General features: G+C 38.7%; 1 protein-coding gene across 6 annotated transcripts in view; it reads right to left on the bottom strand.

Annotated features, from left to right (window-relative positions):
* Positions 1-18,539, bottom strand: part of Ghr (growth hormone receptor) — a 222,999-nt gene that overhangs the window by 121,901 nt on the left and 82,559 nt on the right. For 4 of the 6 annotated variants that reach the window (XM_034523342.2, XM_076916172.1, XM_034523343.2 and 1 more), the window contains exon 2: positions 2,932-3,010. In XM_034523342.2, coding sequence (XP_034379233.1) covers positions 2,932-3,001 — 70 coding nt within the window. In that variant the 5' untranslated portion in view covers positions 3,002-3,010. Of the gene's footprint in view, positions 1-2,931; positions 3,011-16,152; positions 16,391-18,539 lie in introns of those variants that run through there. The other 2 variants (XM_076916173.1, XM_076916171.1) reach the window with 2 other exon arrangements.

Here is an 18,539-nt window from a genome sequence, read left to right as displayed (position 1 = left end):
CAGCCTGATCCTCTAATTTCACGATAACTATTGAAGACTTTCCTTGTATTCCTCGAGGTCCCTAAATTCAAGCTTTGAAAATAGGAAGTGCTGAAGAGATGTCTACTCAGTGACCTTAGTGAATTAATGATTTCATGTTAGCTTTGAGTTACTTTGTTCAGAGAATATTGGTGATTTGCCTTCATTATGAAAGATATACATTAAAGAGTCAGGCCCTCAATCACTTCCAGCAACTCTTTCTGTCCTGGCCAGACTGAACTTCTCTGCACATCAGGGTTTTGTTTGCTTCTTCCTGAGGCTGCTGAGGCGCAAGGAAAAGCTGAGTTGCTGACTGCGTGCTCTCTAAGGATAGGTGACATATTTTATAGCTGGCACTCCTATGCACACCTGATCTTTATACCCATTTCTCACCAGCAATATTCCAGGTACAGCCAGTTGATAGATCGACCTGGTAAAGCCTTTTAAAGACGAGACAATGTTGCCCATTCTTAAGGATGGAATAAGGAATTCTCCATGAGAATATATAATTTGCTCTGATGAGGAATATGGAGCCTCATGTTAAAGGTGAGTGATACAACCCCCACCCTACCCCTGCTCTTACAACATTATAAACAATACAATAACGGCATTGTTCAGTGCTTGGTTCCCATTATGTTTCCCACAGGGCAATTAAATTTAATTAAAAAAATCCTCTCAGACCCAATATATTTCCAGTTGTGTATTTGCCCAAACAAGTAGAGCCCTGCTTAAGTAGTCAAGAGGCAGATCTCCCTTCCCATACAAACCTGACATCTTCAATCTACCTCTGGGGTAGAGTTTTACAGGTGATTCCGTTAGGATAACCCACTTAATACTGCCATATATTACGCCGATCAAGCCAAACCAAAAAAATGAGTTATAAAACTACGTTGTCTTTAATTCCCTACCTATAGTTTTTAGTTTGCCTTATACCGAAAAAGGGAAATCAAAGATAAAATAATTTGATCCAGACCTGGCAGAAAAGGAAACACATGATCCATAAATTTGCTTAGTTTAACAAAAAAAAGAAAGAGGGAAATGTTTTCTCTGCTAAATTCCCCCTATACACAGGGCCTGGTAAAATACATGATTTGTATTTACTACAAAATGTTTCATTTTCTTCTTGTTTTTTCCTCAAGCCAACAAGACACAAACACAAATTATTAAAAAGGAAATTAAGAAGGCGTTTTGGAACTGGCTGTTGAAATCACCACTTTGTGTAAGGGATTCTAAGTCTGTATCCATTGCAGCATTATACAGAACAGTCAAGACATGAAACAGCCCTGAAGCTCTTGACAATTGCCACAATGTGAGTGGATCTAAAGCAAAAGCAGTTATCAGTCTAAGAGAAAGAGGTCAGATCTAGAAAGAACAATAAACATGGTTGCATCAATGTGTAATTTTACAAATAAAAGGTCAAATTGTAGAGACAACAGTGGTTACCACATTTGGGGTATATCTTTTTTTCCTTCATTCTTCTTATAAACTTGAAGGCTGTGCAAAGGTTTAAGCTGTTGAACAGAATTGGGGAAGTCTCTAGGTCTGACAACAATTTGAGCTCTAATCTCTTAGTCTGGGATACATTTTTCAACTTCTTTAATGATTCTTACGCTGTACTTTTCACTTCATAGGCTTTTAAATTCCTCAAGCCTTGCCCCATGGACTGAAAGTCACCTTAGTGAAGAAAGGAGAGATTAAACCACCATGACTCTGGAACGGCAGAGGATCTGAGCTGTAATTCTCTGGCTCAGAACCAGGCTCTAAAAAGCAGCCATGGGAAAAGCGGCTGAAGTGGAGCCTGCGACTCTCTCCACGTCTGACTTGCATAATGTTGACATTATAACACCAGGGAGACCCAAAAATATTTCAAACAATTATGATTTCTTTTCTATAAATATTTTGGGATCGCTTTAAGAAATCAAATAGCACATTCTATCCACTCCCCATTTCCAAGCTGCTCTTAACACAGCCAGCAGCTCACTACTGGGCATTTATTTTTGGTCACAAGGTCAGCAGGACATCTTAAGGCGTTAAGTCGCCTGTTAAACTGTGTTTTCCAACATGAGCTGGGTGTTGAGTAAGGGAGTCAGCTATGCTTAAAGCAACAACAGAGTCCTGTGCCACAGCATGGCAAAAAACGTATTGTTTCTACCTTCTAGTGAAACCTGGGCAAAGAAAACTGTGACGTGCTCAAGACAGTCTTCAAAAAAGTCCACTAACTCTTTGCGAGGACACTTTTCTTTGCAGACAGATACCCCCACACCCACTTGCATTATTCTTTGTTGTTTCTACTATGACACGTGAGTCTGAAAATATTGACTCTACCAGGAGTGTTTAAAAGAAAATTATAAGGGAAAATATTCATACCACTAAGGTAGTTCACAGCTTCTGGGTGCGTAGGTCACCGAGTTCGAGTGTCTTTTTCCTCTGGAACTCAGCCAAATGGAAATTATTCAGAGAACAGGGGCACAAAATCATTGGATTTTGTCTGAGATTTCCATCTCAGGGAAATCTCATATGATTAATAAATATGATTAAGAGGACAGCATTCCAAGCTCTGGAAACAGACTCTGCTATGCTTAGTCACAGATGAGCTGAACAATTAGCAGGCTAATAATGCTTTGGTGTGATTTTAATATCTCTCCCAGAGACCTGGTTTGTCTTCATCATAAACACCCCCAGCATATTATGTAACATCAATCTCCAATATAAAAATGCCAGATTCCAAAGCCTATGACTATAGCCCCACTTACACATCCCCAGAGTGGCCCTCCTGGGTTATGATTTTAAAGCTGAGACAGGTTTTCTGTTTGCTGTTACCTAACAGCAAACTTAGATGACTTTGTTTGGATTTAATACAGCTCTGCTTTGTTTCTTAACACCACATGAGGAGAAAGGGAACACAGAACTCACCCCCACTTCCAGAAAACATGCCGCTGGAGACTGCCACTGCCAAGGTTAAGAACACCTGCCAAAGATCCATACCTGAGACCTGCAAATGAGAAAAGGCACAAGGTCAAGGCAAGCAGTCACAGACCAGGGTTGTGACATAGCATTCAAAGCCCTGTGAAATATTGAGTGTGCAGATAAGACCGTTGTAGAATAAATCTTAGCATGTCTAGCTGCAGACTTCAGAGCCTCCATACTTGTCATGAGGATGCAGAGCAGGTTGGAATCCCATGAGCACTTGCCTCAGGAAACAGAATGGGCAGTATAGATTTTCTGTTCCTGGCAGACAGCCACAGAATCACCTCACAGCAAATGACCCCCCCGCCCCCCTCCAAACACACACACAGCTCCAATAACAGGGCTAGTGAAATTCACTTTAATTTAATCTGGAGATAGATAAAAAATTTTCTCAGCACAGGGCTTTGAGAAAGACAAGAAATAAAATGAAACACACACACACACACAAAACCCAAAAACAATTTTCTATAATACTAACATTTCTTATACCTCTTTTCCAAGGACCAAAGGAGCTTAATTTATATTTTAAAAGCACTGTACTTATCCCAGAGAAGTGTAACAAGAGGGAAGCTGAGATGTCAGAAATACATTTCAAACATTAAGGGAGCACTGGGAGGTTTTGATCTTACAATGACTGTGTGCTCTGAAACACCCAGGCATGTGTTCACCAAGAGCCATCCGTCTCCATCTTTCTAGTCATATAGAAGCCCAAGTGAGGCTACACCTTCAGCCTTTCGGTCTAATGAATGAGAGATCGATCAATGGGCTCTGTAAACACATACCTTTATCTGAAGGAAATACAGTGTTTTGGAAAAATCACCTACAATGACTATGTCCCGGCTTCTCTAGAGACAAGTCTGGATAGGTTGGGGAGAAACTACTCTTTGGAGAAGGATTGCTGCATTTGACAACTATTGCCAACTACTTTGATGTTTAGTCCCAGTATTTCCTTAAATACTGCCCTATTTACAAGTCACCCAGATACACAATATCAACACTTGATCAAATCTTCAGTGGCCTCCAAGGACCACTTTTTAATCACTTGCAAACTTGACGATACTGATATAGCTCTTCTTGTTACCCCTAATCAGGGTGAAGTGTTGAGCAAGAATGTTTGCTTTCATGAATCTACAGGTGTGGTTCTGGTAGCAGATACGGAATTCTGAAGAGCTATAAAATGCTGAATGTTTTACATTTTCTTTTGCAGACGGAGGGCAACATTTCAATTCCCTGTTCTCCAAGTATTTTTACTTAACAAAACACATCTCTATGCAAACAGATTATTTTGCTGTGTCTGAATATATTTGCATGCCTTCCCACCCTCCCTTTCAAACTGACCCTTAGAATCTTTGCTTCATTACTTCAAGCCCTCTCTCGTTACTTCTAGAACTACAGGCCATGTAATGTTATTTTGGAGCCCCTAGCATAAAAGCATTGAATGGCTAGATCAAGTATGTAATAGATTAAAAGTGCTATAGTGTGAAATTTTCTTTTACTCTCATTTAAAAACCATAGGGAACACACTGAGGAAGAAGACTCCAAATCTCAGAACACATGTTAGGTCAAGACAGTACTGCCATGGACTGTCTTGATACTAGACTGTAAGAGTGAATTCAGAATTCCTGGGTGGTTTGTCTTTCTGAGTAGGTGTATGGAAATGTTTGCATTTCTTAGAAGATACCATCCATGCCTTAGAAATCAGATCTTCAAGCATTTTAAAAAGACAAGGGAGGTGCCAGAAAACAAGTGGGATTTAGGTCAGAAAACTAGCGACCAACTTTCCCAACCCTCAAAGTTTTGTGCTTTCTTCATTTTCAAGTTCCAGATATTGAATCCCATAAGCTACATTGTACATGTTAAGGTAGGTTCTGCCACTGAATTGCACCCTATCTTAGTCCCCAGTCTTTTCCAAGCTGGTTCATGGACAGGAATTTTAACTTCTCTCAAATAAGTTACTAGAACACTGTTATAAGATAAGCATAGATCCAAATAACACATTTTTATATCACACACACACACACACACACACACACGCACACACACACGCACACACACACGCACAGGCACACGCACACCAAGTTAGAATTCCAAAAGCAAATTAAACAGGAGTTCATCTTCATCTCCTGTCACAAAAACAAGGTTATTTAAAGCTGCAGTTCTCCCCAGTGGGAGATCAGAACAGTTCACTGTCACCTGAAACATACTGCAGAAGGACCAGACTTGTGACCCTTCAGCCATAGGAACCAGAAGGAGGACACCATAGGAACCAGAAGGAGGTGGAGCTGGATTGAATAGGGACCAACTGCTGTATTGGACTCCAGTCTCCCCTCTCCCTCAACGGTGTTTCAGCAGATACAGTCTAGAGAATTTGCCATTGACTTTGATTGTAAGCTGCCCCAACTTGCTTTGCAGAACTCCATATAGAACTTTCTGGGTGACTGGACTCTTCTATATTAACCTCTAGCTGAGATCAAATGTCTCATCTGACATCTACAAGTGTCCAAGTCATTACCGATTTGGGAGAAGACAGAGTTCTGTCACACAGAGTTTGGAATTTTAATTTAACACAATACCATGTGCCAGATGCCAGAAAGAGAGATTCCCTTCTTCGAGCTTTCCTCCCCCCAAATGTCTAAATTTATAATGATCCATTAGTCTCAAGACAGAAGAGTTCATCCAATGTGCCCCTCTAAGAGGCACTTATTAAAGGCAGGCATTTTTTTTCCAGAGGAATATAACAAATTTAATTTTTAGGTTTGCAGTGTTTTCCTAAGGAAAAAAAATCCTACTTTAATTTTCTTGTGATACTTATTCATTCCTTGGCCACAGCCTTTCTGGACGATTTTCAGGAAGAGGGAGAAAATGGGCTTCTTTTCTTACATAATGGGACTCACACCATTTCCACTCTCCGGGCCTGAGGCATTTTGCGTGCTTTCCTCCTTCCCCCAGGGAGAACCAGTTGGAAACTAGAATAATCCAGCTGGTGTATTCTGTAGGCTGCCCAACAAAAACCACTCCCAAAGTATACAGTCAGGCCTATGCTATATTGATCGTACTATGACTATGTCATAGTTCACAGACACAAAAGAGGAAATACAAGTTAGATATGACATTTCCCCAAACATATGATCACCAACTCCAATATAAAAGGGCATAGGCAACATTATGTTGAATGAAAATGAATAAGTATTTTTGGACTGATTATTGGCTGCTGACATTGGACAAAGCCCTACAGGGATTAATACAAGAGTTAACCAAACCGTGTTTCTTAACTCTAAAAATCAGGAAATATTTAAAACTGAGAAGAGGTGGGTTCTAATTAAAAATGGAAAGTTAAACTAGGAAAAAGAAATTAGTTATTGAGTTAAGGGGCTTAAAATTAGAACTAAATGATAGATAAGATTTTAATGTGTAAAGAGAATGAGACAAACTATGGCAAACTTGTACAGACCAAAGCTCAATGCCAACAATCCGGGGTAGTGATGGAGCCTGAGGGTGTTTAGTTAATATTCTGAGACTAGTAAATAGAGATCACTGGCCAGATTAATAGGTAAACCTGGGTTAGCAAAGTAGGACAGGGCTGAAACAGCATTTTCGATCATATAAATAAGCCTTTGCTGTAGATAATATGCAGAAATGGATTTTCCTCAAGATAACATTGCTTCTCATGCTTTTGTAATTTACTTGAAAAGATAGCTGGATGCAGGAGAAGATAAGGGAGGAGATGTCTGTGATAAATGAGGTGTGAACACATGAATGAATGAATGAATAAAGGCATAGATAGGGATGCCAGGATCCTGGTTGCTTAGGGGGAAGAGAAGGTCTCATGATTGTTTGGGCTACTTGATGAATGACACAGTTATGAGGCTTCCAGAAATATGAGAGTTGTCTAGTGTGAAGCTCAAGGCACAAGAACAAGGGATACATGGAAAGAAGCCATCGATGAGTTTGGGAGTTGTATAGAGATGAGTATTAGGTAAATGTAACACAATGACTAGGCTGCTTTGTGGAAAATGCCTATCTTTGTCAAAAGTAATATTAAAATGTGCATTAATGACATGGGGAGATCTGCTCCTGCAGCTTTATAATTAGCGGAAACAAACCACCATCCTAAACCACCCATATTTTCTAACTTTTGTTAAGTATTTTGAAAGAAATTGAACAACACAACGGCCTCCTTAACGTGCACTGCTAGGATATCAGATGTGGGAGGAGTTAAGATGGAGCTGGGAAAGGAATCCTGTCTAGCAAGTCGTCACAACGACAGCTAGGTGAGCCAGAAATATTGCAGAATATACACAGTATATATATATATTTTTTTTTCAAGAAAAGCTGATTCCAAAAGTCCAGTTGAAGCAGAACTGCTTGTGTGCACAGGAAAGACATCTAGAAGACAACCCAATAAACATGTGCTACCCAGTGTTGGTGTGGATTAGGAATGAAATGTTGCAAAATTGTATTAACTCAGCATGAAAACATGCAAAGGCCAATCCAAAATGATCCCACAAATCACCTCTTTTAATTAGCACTGAGCATAGTTTGCATTTAGAGTTTATGTTAGGTAATTTCCACTGTCGGGATCATTTGAAAACTGGTCAGATACATGTGCATTAAGTCTATTTTCTTCCCCTTAGTGGTAGAAAGAAAATTTTACAGATTTTTTTTCAGTTAAAATTATTATTTTTCGGTGTGTGTGTATTCATGTGCATGTGCGTGTGTGTGTGTGTGCATGTATGTATGTGTATACATGCATGTGCATGTGTGTGCATGCCACAGTACATGTCTAGAGGTCAGGACAATATTGTGGAGTCAGTGCTCTCCTTCCTGAAGGCCATTCTGAGGATCGAATGCAGGTCGTTAAGCTTGCATGGAAAGTGTTTTATTCTCTGATCCATCTCCTAGCCCCAGATAAGGAAAAAATAATAACAAAAGCGTTATGTACACCAAGGCTACATGATATATGTATATATATGACAATAGATACAGATATTTATAGATATAGATTATATAGATATCATGTGTGTTTTTATGTATATAATAAATATATTCTCCTGTATATATGCTTTTATGTATAAATAAAACATATATACCTGTATGTTCATACTTAGATATGTGGTATAGCCTAGGTAATGATGAACAAACAACAGGATGTTAAATTAAGTGCAAGAGACAGTGATGCAATCAGAATGCAGCAAGCAAGTGGCCCCTTTTGTTTTCACAAGTAGGTATATACTCTAAAGCTATGGTAGGACGTATAGTGCTAAAGCAAACACACGAACCTGTGGCATAAGTAGCTGTCACCATCACTAGTAAGCATATTTACCGCCGTTAGCTCAGTGTGACTGGCAATGCAGTAGGTTCATCTTGCCTGACATTCACCCTAATCCTAACTGTAACCCCACCCCTAACTATCACCCAAACGTGAGTAATGTGGTAACCATGTCAGGAAGCCGAGAGGCAAAAGGAATTTCTCATCATTGTAATGTACAAGAACGCTCCTCAGTCTGGATCCTGAGATGGTCTGAAACAGTTACATGGAACAACGCTGTAATTTTTTGAGATTGCTCTTTTCTCGGGAATCTAGCGGGATTCCAGGATAGGAACTTTAGTTATATATACTGTGAGGTAGAAGGGAAAAAAAAAAAGAAAGGCAGGCTCTGGAATAGTGGTATACAAACAGTAGATCTTTTTTTCTACCCAACCAATAGACAGATCTTGTTTGTGCGGTGTTGGCCGACTTAAGTTACCAGTGGACACTCAGCTTTGGAGTAGGGTTAAAGTGACTGAGGAGTAAAATAATTTTATGCTGCATTTAAGCATAATTCATTCTTTTAATTAAGCACTTAGATGTATTTAGAAAAGGTTGGACGGTGAACATGTCTTTCCAGCTGTACATTTTATGATCTAAATTAAGACCATAAAATTTAGCAGCTAAGTTGAGATACGTGTGTATCAACAACATATAGATCTTGAAGACTGGGTAAAAAATGAAAACAGGGTTATCTTAGTAATTACACTGACTGCATACTGAATTCATAATTTAGATAATCGAATTAGCTAAAATATATTACTATAATTAACATTTATATCTTATTTTTCAAATGTGATTAGCTGAAGATTTTAAAATATGAGGTATGCAATACTTGGCAGTATTGGTCATATATTTTGTGGTTTATATGTTTGTATTTACATTAAAACATTAAGCTCATTTGTGCTCACATTGAACCAGCTGCACATGTTTTGTAAGGAAACAATAAGCAATTTAAAGTATTCTTAGTTACGTAAACATTATGAGCACGTTTTTCAGTGGTCCTCACAAACACTGAACAGTGGGGACCCAAGATTCACGGAAGTCTTTGGAGACTTTGGGAGATGACATTAGCCTGGGGTTTTGTAGGGCTTTCTTAGAGTGGGTGTTACTTTTACTGCCATAAGTGTAACTATCCACACGTGTCTGCCTTTTCCGTGCACTGGTAAGTGTCTCCTTACTGTCTCTTTGGAATTACAAAAGGACCACAATCTGCTTTTGCCAACCTCTGTGGCGTAAATACCTCTGCCAAAGCTGATTTTAGCCTACCAAAATGAAGCCAGTGGAAGCTGGATCCAGCACTGGCAGGGAAAGTGACTGTCGCTGGCTAGCTCTATGTAAAGTATCAGGTACAAAGACTGAGGAATCTGCTGACTTGGACACAAAACACATGAGGGCTTCGGAGTGAACCCTGGACATTTGATTTCATCTAGTGACATCTGATCCGATGTCAGCAGATCCTGCTTAGTTAATAATCACCCAGAGAAGCAAAGCTGGGTCTACAGACATTGTCACAGCCCTCTCACCTTGATCTTTATTTACACACAGGGTGAGATAGATAGTCAAGTGAATGTGTTCTTGAGTCAGAGAATGCTAGGTTCAAATCCAGCCTTTACTTACCTTAATACAACAACAACATCAACAAACCAACCACAACCTCAGAACTAGATGAAATGACTTATTCAAATCATTTTTTTCATTCTCCAATACATTTATAATTATTAGAGTTCTGAGAATGGTACCACATTGTTCCAACAGAGTATAGACTTAGAGAGGGGCCTTATTTATACTATATGAAACCTAAGACTGTGTGGGGTGGTAAAGCAAGCAATTTCCATCACATGAGGGCTCAGAGAAGGAAAAAGTTCACACTCATGTAGCATGTTTCCTCGAACTATGCAGGGGTACATAATTTAGGTTTGTGTTTAGGTGTGCAAGGAATTTAACAAGCATCATATAGAGGTTTAATTGTGTGGGAACTATCCTAGGGGTTGAAATATCATTCCAATAATTGTTTCTGATGTTATTACAGGACTCAGATCATTTGTTTTGTTAAGTATAGATTTTTAGAGCTGATTGAGTAGATGAATTCTAACAACCTGAGTACTGGCTTGAGCCAGGGATCCTTCCTGGGACAACACAGAGGGGGCAGGGCCTCCCCTTCCTTTATGGACTAAAAGCAGAAAGAACATTTTAGTAACCAGGTTTGGAGCACTTCTCATCTCTGTGCCTGGCTATCCTCTTCAGAGAGGCTTTCCTTACTGTCAGGACATTCTAGTCAAAGTCAGCAGTGAGCCCCGAGCACATTGCAGCAACCCTCCACAAGGAGTTTTCTAGATGCTAGAGTCTAGAGCAGTGCTCCCCAACCTGGGGGTTGAGCTACCCTTTCACAGGGGCTGCATATCAGATATTTGCATTATGACTTATAATAGTAGCAAAGTTACAGTTGCAAAGTTGCAATGAAATAATTTTATAATTTGTTACCACCACATAAGGAATTGTATTAAAGGGTAAAGCATCAGGAAGGTTGAGGACCACTGGACTATGGGGGTCATCAGCTCACCCAGTCTGATTCCTTTGGTGCATTTATGGATTCACAATACAGACATGATTCTTATGCAACAGAGAAAAATCAATTCTGTGATGCTGATTTGAATAGTGCCCCTTCTTACAGTTCTTTATGCCATTTCCTTGATCAAGCTATTTTTTTTTCCAAATTAAAATTTGAAAAAGGGAACCCCTTACTAGTTTCCTGGTTTCTCTTTTTCCACAAGTGGCTCTTTTAAAATTCTGAGTTATAAATTTTTGAGATTATAATATAATTTCTCCCTTCTCTTTCCTCCTTCCAAACACTCCAATGTCCCCTCATCGCTCCCCATGGTCTTTTTTTCCCCATTAATTGTTGTTACCTGCATATATGTATATGCACCTATATTCCCAAATGTAACTTTCTCAGTCTGTATGATTTTACTTGTATGTATGTTTTCAGGGCTGACTTTGTATTTTGTAACAGCTGTGTACTCTTCCCTGGGGAAGACTATTTTCCTTGCTTTAGCATTTCTTTGTTGCCTGTACTTGTTTGTCTCGGGCTTATGACTATTAACAACAATGTTAGAACATAAAGAACATGGAAAATACTATTTAAACAACTTTAAAGGTATTGGAATTTCTTTCCAATATCTGATGCTCTATGTCTCATGCTCTAAGACAGAAATGCTTCTTGCTTCAAGTGCTGAAAGAGGAGGTTAAAAAGTGGCTTCTCGCTGAACAAATCTTAAAAAAAAAAAGAAAAAAGCATTTTCTATCTTGATAAAACAGCAATCCAACAGGGAACAATATAACAAATGAGACTGTCCCAGGTGCTTTTAAGTCTTCAAGGAAGGCTTAGGCCTCTGTCTCTTCTGGCACAGTATCAGAAATGTGGGCTTTCTCCAAGGTAGAATGACTTTGATAACAAATGAAATGCCTTTGTTTTTCTCAGCATTTACTATTTCATTCAGTCTTCACAAGGGCACTGCAAATACAAACCTCGTATGACAAACAAGAAAATGGAGATTTAGAGGAATATAAAGACCAAGAGAATCTCCAAAACTCAGGAAGATGTCTGGGCAGGATCTGGAAGTTTACTTCTCAGCCAGTAAACTATGCAAACTAAACATGATTGTGTCGGTGAGTAAGGATAAAACTAGAGAGAACAAGAATAGAAGGAGCAAATATGAGATAGGATTATATACAGAGAGGCAGACATCGTCGTATTTCCTGTGCATAGTGATGTCAAGGGTGGTGATAACATAGATGCTGGTATGATAACTCATAAATATTCATGTAGCAGTTTGTCCAAGGATTTGTACCGATCGAAGAACACAATAGTCATCTCTTTGCCTTAGAGCCTCCAAGAATACCTGGTCTACTTTTGAGCATACTGGTTATGGGCTATGCTGTGTACTCACTCGATGACATGAAGTCGTCCTGTCCCCTGCCTTCTTTAAGCCTATATATAAAAATAGAAAGGAGCTACTTTGGCTAGACTGACTGGCTGCCAGGGAGATAGAAAACAGGCAGATCAATGTCATGTCTCATCTCTATGAAGTTTACTACATACTAATCACTTCACTCTTCAAGATTATGGTCACTTGAACTTAGACCATTCATTGTTAATGGCTGCAATAACAACTGCGCTATATATATAACTGATTGTATAACACAGCAATTCTCAACCTGTGGGCACACCCTTTGAAGGTCACATATCAGATGTTTACATTAGCATTCATAACAGTAGCGAAGCTGCAGTTATGAAATAGCAATGGAATGATTTTATGGTTGGGGTCACCACAACATGGGGTGCTGTGTTAAAGGGTCATAGAAACTAGGAAGGTTGAGAACCACTGGCCTAACAGAAAAGCAAGCCACATGTGTCATTTTAAACTTTCTTGTGCTCACATTCAAAAAGGATAATATTAATTTTAATATAAACACTTTTTTCAATAAAATCACTGTGTTCTAGTAAACCCACAAGTAAAAACACCACACAGGTGGATAACGGCAGCTGCTCAAACATTTGGCCAGTCTTAGGCTCTGTGCATCTCAGTAAACTTCTGAACAGAAACAATGGCCACTTGGAACCAATGGAACGTTGCTTAGGATTTTACACTTTCACTATAGATTATGTTTCTGATGGTTTATTCTACACAAGAAAAAGAAATAGAAAAAGAAAAAAATCCCCGTTGTTTGCTGAAACAAACAAAACAAATCCACCACCAACAGTAAAATACACACACACACACACACACACGTAGCTTTATGCCATTTTTCATGACTCCTATGTCCTTTTTCTGCAGTCTGCTCTTTCTCATCACCTAAGATTAGCCTTTCTTGGCCTCTTTTCTCGATTTTATGCTATAACCACATAGCTGTTTACATGCACACATGTATACATTGTAGGTTAGGACAAGCATATAAGGAAGAACTTGTAGGCTCCTTTCTGTCTAAACTAGGTCACCTCCCTTGAAATCATACATTCCAAATCCATCTACTGTCTTACAGATTGCCATGATCTTGTTCTTCTTATAGCTGAATAAGGTTCCATTTGTGTGTGTTACCCACTGTTGATAGACATCTAACTTGGTTCCATTTCCTCGAGATCATGGTCGAGCAGTAATAAACATGGATGTGGAATTACCTCTATGGAGGGTATAGAGTTCTTGGAGTATATGCCAAGTATATACTCTTGGAGTATATTCCCTTTTGCATCCCTCTCTCTGTCTCCCTCTCCCTCTCTCCTCCCTCTTTTCTTTTCATCTTTTTGTTTTAATTTTCAGGGACAAGGTTTCATGTAGCCCAGCCTGTCCTGGAGTTTGTTCTAAAGCCAAACAAAGCCGTTCTAGAACTTACACCTCTATGCCCAGCTCATAAGTGAACTTCCTCTGTTGAACAGTTGAAACAGTAAAGGCAAAATTAGCTACCATGATTATTATTCTATGAAGTATCAAGATAAAAAAATACACATGTAGAGATGAAATCACTCAGGCCATGGTTGAAAATGTAACTGATGAGCTGGGGAAGGCCAAATACTAATGAGATCCCTCCAAAATTTCCTAATTACTCTATCAAATATTGGCCAATTTAGGTACTGTTGTCAAGGGACTTCATAGCTATAACTAAGATGGTCAATCTACTAATTTTACAACAAGGAGACTATACTATTACAGAAGCCTAGGAAAGCAGAACTGGAAGTCAGTTACTGCAGTGTGGGGAGAAGGCAGAGAAATTAAGAAATTGAGAGGGACTCTATCTGCCTTTGGTGGAAGGAGAGCTTTAAGTTCAATCCAAACTGGCAGCACCAACTGGCTTCTGGCTCTCTACCAGCAAGGAAACTGAAATACACTCTCATGGCAAAAAGGACCTGAAACCAGCCAACAACTCGGATAAGCTGGGAGGGAGCTTACAGAGAGTAACACTTTCCTTAGGATACTTTGATTTTATCCTGTGAACTCTAAGCAAAGAACCCAACTGAGCCATGGTGGCCCTAGATACCTACATAACTGTGAAGTAATAAGAGGAGTGTTTTAAGTCACTAAAATTTGTGGCAATTTATTACAGAAGCATTTGAAAATTAAGACAGGCTCTAAGTGTCTGTAATTAAGCCTTAGGCTGAGTTCCCTAGGCTGATTTCCAGGAAAATAATAAGCGATTCAAACTTATCTGCATATAGAAATCTGGATTCAACAGGGACTTTAGCAATACTGTATACTGACTTTTGTTATGAGGTGCTACAAATCAGATAGTAAGTAATTTATAGTTTTGCCTCCTGCAATTTCCCGGGATAAGTAGTCTTTGACTTGGAAAGTAGAATGTCTCAATGCAGACAGCTGCAATGTTCTCTTAGAGCGTGAGCTCATTAAGTCTCCTGCATTTCAACTCGACAGTCACCAAGTTGTCTTCTAAGTTTTAACTTATTCTCCTGCCTTCAATTTAAAACAAACAAACAAACAAACAAAATAACATAATAGTCAACTGCAACAGAAGTTTTTCATAGTGCAGTGATGAATCAAAAACAAAAAGGCTTTATTTAGGAGCTTTGGTCTTCTCTTTTGACTTTGGCATATGTAAATCAGACCCCATTATCTGACTGCCTCTGGGCCACCTAACATCATTTATTTTTGAACCCATAAATCTACATGAGATTATCTGAGGGAAAAGGAGAAAGTCTGGAGAATGTTGCCTTCATGAATTGGTTGGCTTTGTTTTTCATCTTAATCCAAGGCCAAACTAGGGATGTAAAAACTGGAATATATTGCTAGGAAAGTAAATCAAAACCAAGGTTGAAACCTATCACTGATTGGGGTAGGGATAAGATAAATACATAAAGTCTGTGCTGCTCAGTCTATCTTGGTGACACGTCATGCAAATCTTGGCTCTGGTGAAGGGGGCTTATTTCTTATCCTTCTGAATGAAACATTTAATTCCAAGAATATTTATGTTTGCTTTCCAAGCCGCCTACCACAGTGCATCTCAGGAAATTATAACTAAATGACCTGGCTGTGTTCCTTTTAAATCAGATGGATGATGAAGGAACAGTATAAGCAACAGGCTGAGACAAACTATAATCCACCACTATTAACAGGCTGCCATTCACATGAGAGCCAAAAGAGTAGAGACCTGAAATGCTATTTTTTTTTTTTCGAAATACCACTAAGTGAAATTTGTGATTCTGATACTTGTATAACAAAAATAAAATGCTCCTCTTCTTTTTAAATGGAAGTGATCTGAATGGAATTTTCACATTTCAACCACTTGCAGTTACTAGTTAAAACATTATGTTTCACCGAAAAAAAGGCAACTCTACAAGAGATCTACAAGAAGCTGTTCACACAATAAGATACACTAATGCCAAAGAACCAAAGGGAGGCGTTTCAGACCTTAGTCTCTCCAAGTGTACCAGTTCCACAGTCAGTAATGCTCAGGAACTCGCTCTTTGTCCAGTGGATAGACTTTACAAGCCCAAATTCAGCGATGAAAGGAGGAAGCAGTCAAATGCTTCTCCAGCACTTAGAAAAGAATTGACTTAGAGGGAGGAAGGATACAGAGAGATCTGGGTAAAGGAAATCACTAAACTGGTACAACAACAACAAGGCATAAATCCAAGCTTAGCTTGGTCAGAAATTTAGTTTTTTAAAAATACAAAAGCAAGTAGAACTAGTACCGGAAACCTGACCTGACTTAGGAATATTTAATCAAAGTTAACCACACAGGAATACGAACCGATTGTCCTGTAGATACCTCTGAATTCAAGGCTGAATATTTTTATAATTTCTTTCAGAATTTATATCAAGCATCTTTTTTCCCCTCTATTTATTTACCTTTGCAAGAAGATCCTGTTTAGTTAAAATCGGGTAGAGAAGCTAGGGTTGAAAATAGAATTTTGTAGAAGTTTCGCGGTTATTTCTTGGTGTGTCTTGGTCTGTAGCTTCTAGGAGTTGTTTCTTGGGTATATAAATCTCCAAAAAAATCCTCATAAATTAATAATCCTCTATCTTGTGGTCTCTCCCTCTCTCTCACACACACCTGGTTCCAGAAGAGTGTATCAATTGTCCCAGGTGATTGCTTCATCTAATGCAGCTGTTGCTCTTTGCCCAGAACATTTTTAGAAGCTTCCAGCTGAAGTGAAGGCCAACCTGGGCTAGAGTCTACCTGAGACCACAAGATCATTTAAGAAGAGACTTGAATGTTAAACTCAAAGCAGATCATGTTTTTATCTAAATAAATGAAATATAATAATAACTGGGTAGTTTTGTTTGTTTGTTTTTTTGCTTATGTTTTTAAGACAGGGTTTCTCTGTGCCTTGGTTGTTCTGGAACTCTGTAGACCAGGCTGGCCTCAAACTCAAAGATCCGCTTGTGTGCTGGGAAAGGGGTGTGCCACCACCACCACCTAGGGATAATTGAGTAATTTTAATATGGTCCTGTGACATCTCTAAGAAGAGTAAGAACAGAAGTCCACTGATACAAAATTTAAGTGTACCAAGGCCTCAGAGTGCAGAACATCAAGTAATTTTTAAATGAAGAAATCAATGCAAAAACAAATTCTGAAATACCATTATGCATTAAAAATCCTAGTATATTTCATTCTATTGTAGACATTTAACCATTCTTTAACTGGAATACCTGTAGTATGTTTTATAAACATTAGTTTCTTCCTTCATCTCAGTGCACCAATGTTCTTGACTATCAAAGAATAATTAATTGAGAAGGAGCATACACTTACATAATGTTTTTATTTGATTTAGTTCTCTTTCTGTCTCTGTCTCTGTCTCTCTCTCTCTCTCTCTCTCTCTCTCTCTCTCTCTCTCTCTCTCTGAGAAATTTTCTCAAGAAAGTGTTTCTTATGTAGCCCAGGATGTCCTTGAACTCTTCATCCTCTTGCTTCAAGCCTCCAGTTGCTAATTGCTCTAAATACAGATGTGCACCAGCATGCTTTGATTGTTAGATGGCTTTTAATTACCTTATGATTGAACTCTTTCAGATAAAAAAGGCCATGAGTCAAGAAATATTACAAAAGATCAAATATTTAGTGAAATACATACATGAGCAATACAAAATGAAAAGGATGACTTCCCTGGTCTGTAATTATGCTATAGTTCTTGTAACTACTCATGTAGGTAGAATAGTCATGGTTCTCATTAGGTGTGGACTGAATAACTCCACACAGAAGTGAGATGAAAATTTCACTATGTGAGCAACAGTCCTTCCTACACTAATACTCCAAGAAGACAGTTGTGATCCATGACTGTTGACAGAATTAATGTGCTGGGTATTAGACCTGCTCATGCACCTACCTTTTTGAAATATTATGAAATACACCATTCTGTGATGTCTGATATATTCAAACTCCTTGAAGATAGGACAGCCTCAAAAAGAGCATTCGTATTAATAATTAACAATGACTAGTTGAGAACTTCAGTGATTCTTTGTGATTGCTTTGCTTTTGAAATCATGTTTTAGACACACAGAAACTGATAGCATGGTAAACTCTGAAACACATTTCTAAAACACAACTCAAGTACCCATAAACACCTGTCTCCAGAGTTTGCATCACATGTCAGAAGTCTACGGATCAGAATTTAGAGGCTTTCTCTGCATTCGTTACCTATCATATCTTCAATTTGCCTTTTTAGCTAATTTTGAGTCATTATATATATGTAATATATATATATATATATTACAATCCTGGCTATTTACTTTGAGAGAAAAGATTTGAGAGGATGGTTTTCAGCTGACATTCATTCTAAAGCCAAGGAAAAAGCCAGGTTCAGAACTAAGTGTTTTAGTTAGGATAGATGACAGAGGTTCTGGTTAGTCAACAAAATGATGGACTGGGTATTAGGACTATCTTGTACCTCACTGGTACAAATTGGCATAATTATGCTCTAATTGTATTTTGAGAGAAAAGTTTCATTTTAACAGGAAGGGTGATATGTAAGAGGAGCTAAGTTGGGAGGAGTACTGAGAGGAAGAGAAGGAGTAAGGAGAGGAGGAGAAGAAGGAAAGGAGAAGCTAGGTGATGAGAGAGAGAAAGAGGGGGGAGACAGAGAGGCACATGTTCACATATCTCCACCAGTCAAAGATAGTTGATCTATCTAGGTTGGGGAGTGGGTTACACCTCTGATTGAGCATTACCAAACTTATAAAGCCTTTGATTAACATTTTAAAAAATGTATAAGTGCAAAAAGGAAAGGGCGCCATGGGAT

This window comes from Arvicanthis niloticus, chromosome 19, assembly GCF_011762505.2.
Source record: "Arvicanthis niloticus isolate mArvNil1 chromosome 19, mArvNil1.pat.X, whole genome shotgun sequence".
In the NCBI taxonomy this organism is placed as follows: domain Eukaryota; kingdom Metazoa; phylum Chordata; class Mammalia; order Rodentia; family Muridae; genus Arvicanthis; species Arvicanthis niloticus.
The sequence above is the reverse complement of the archived record's forward strand: the minus strand, read 5'-3'. Positions and strand labels throughout refer to the sequence as shown.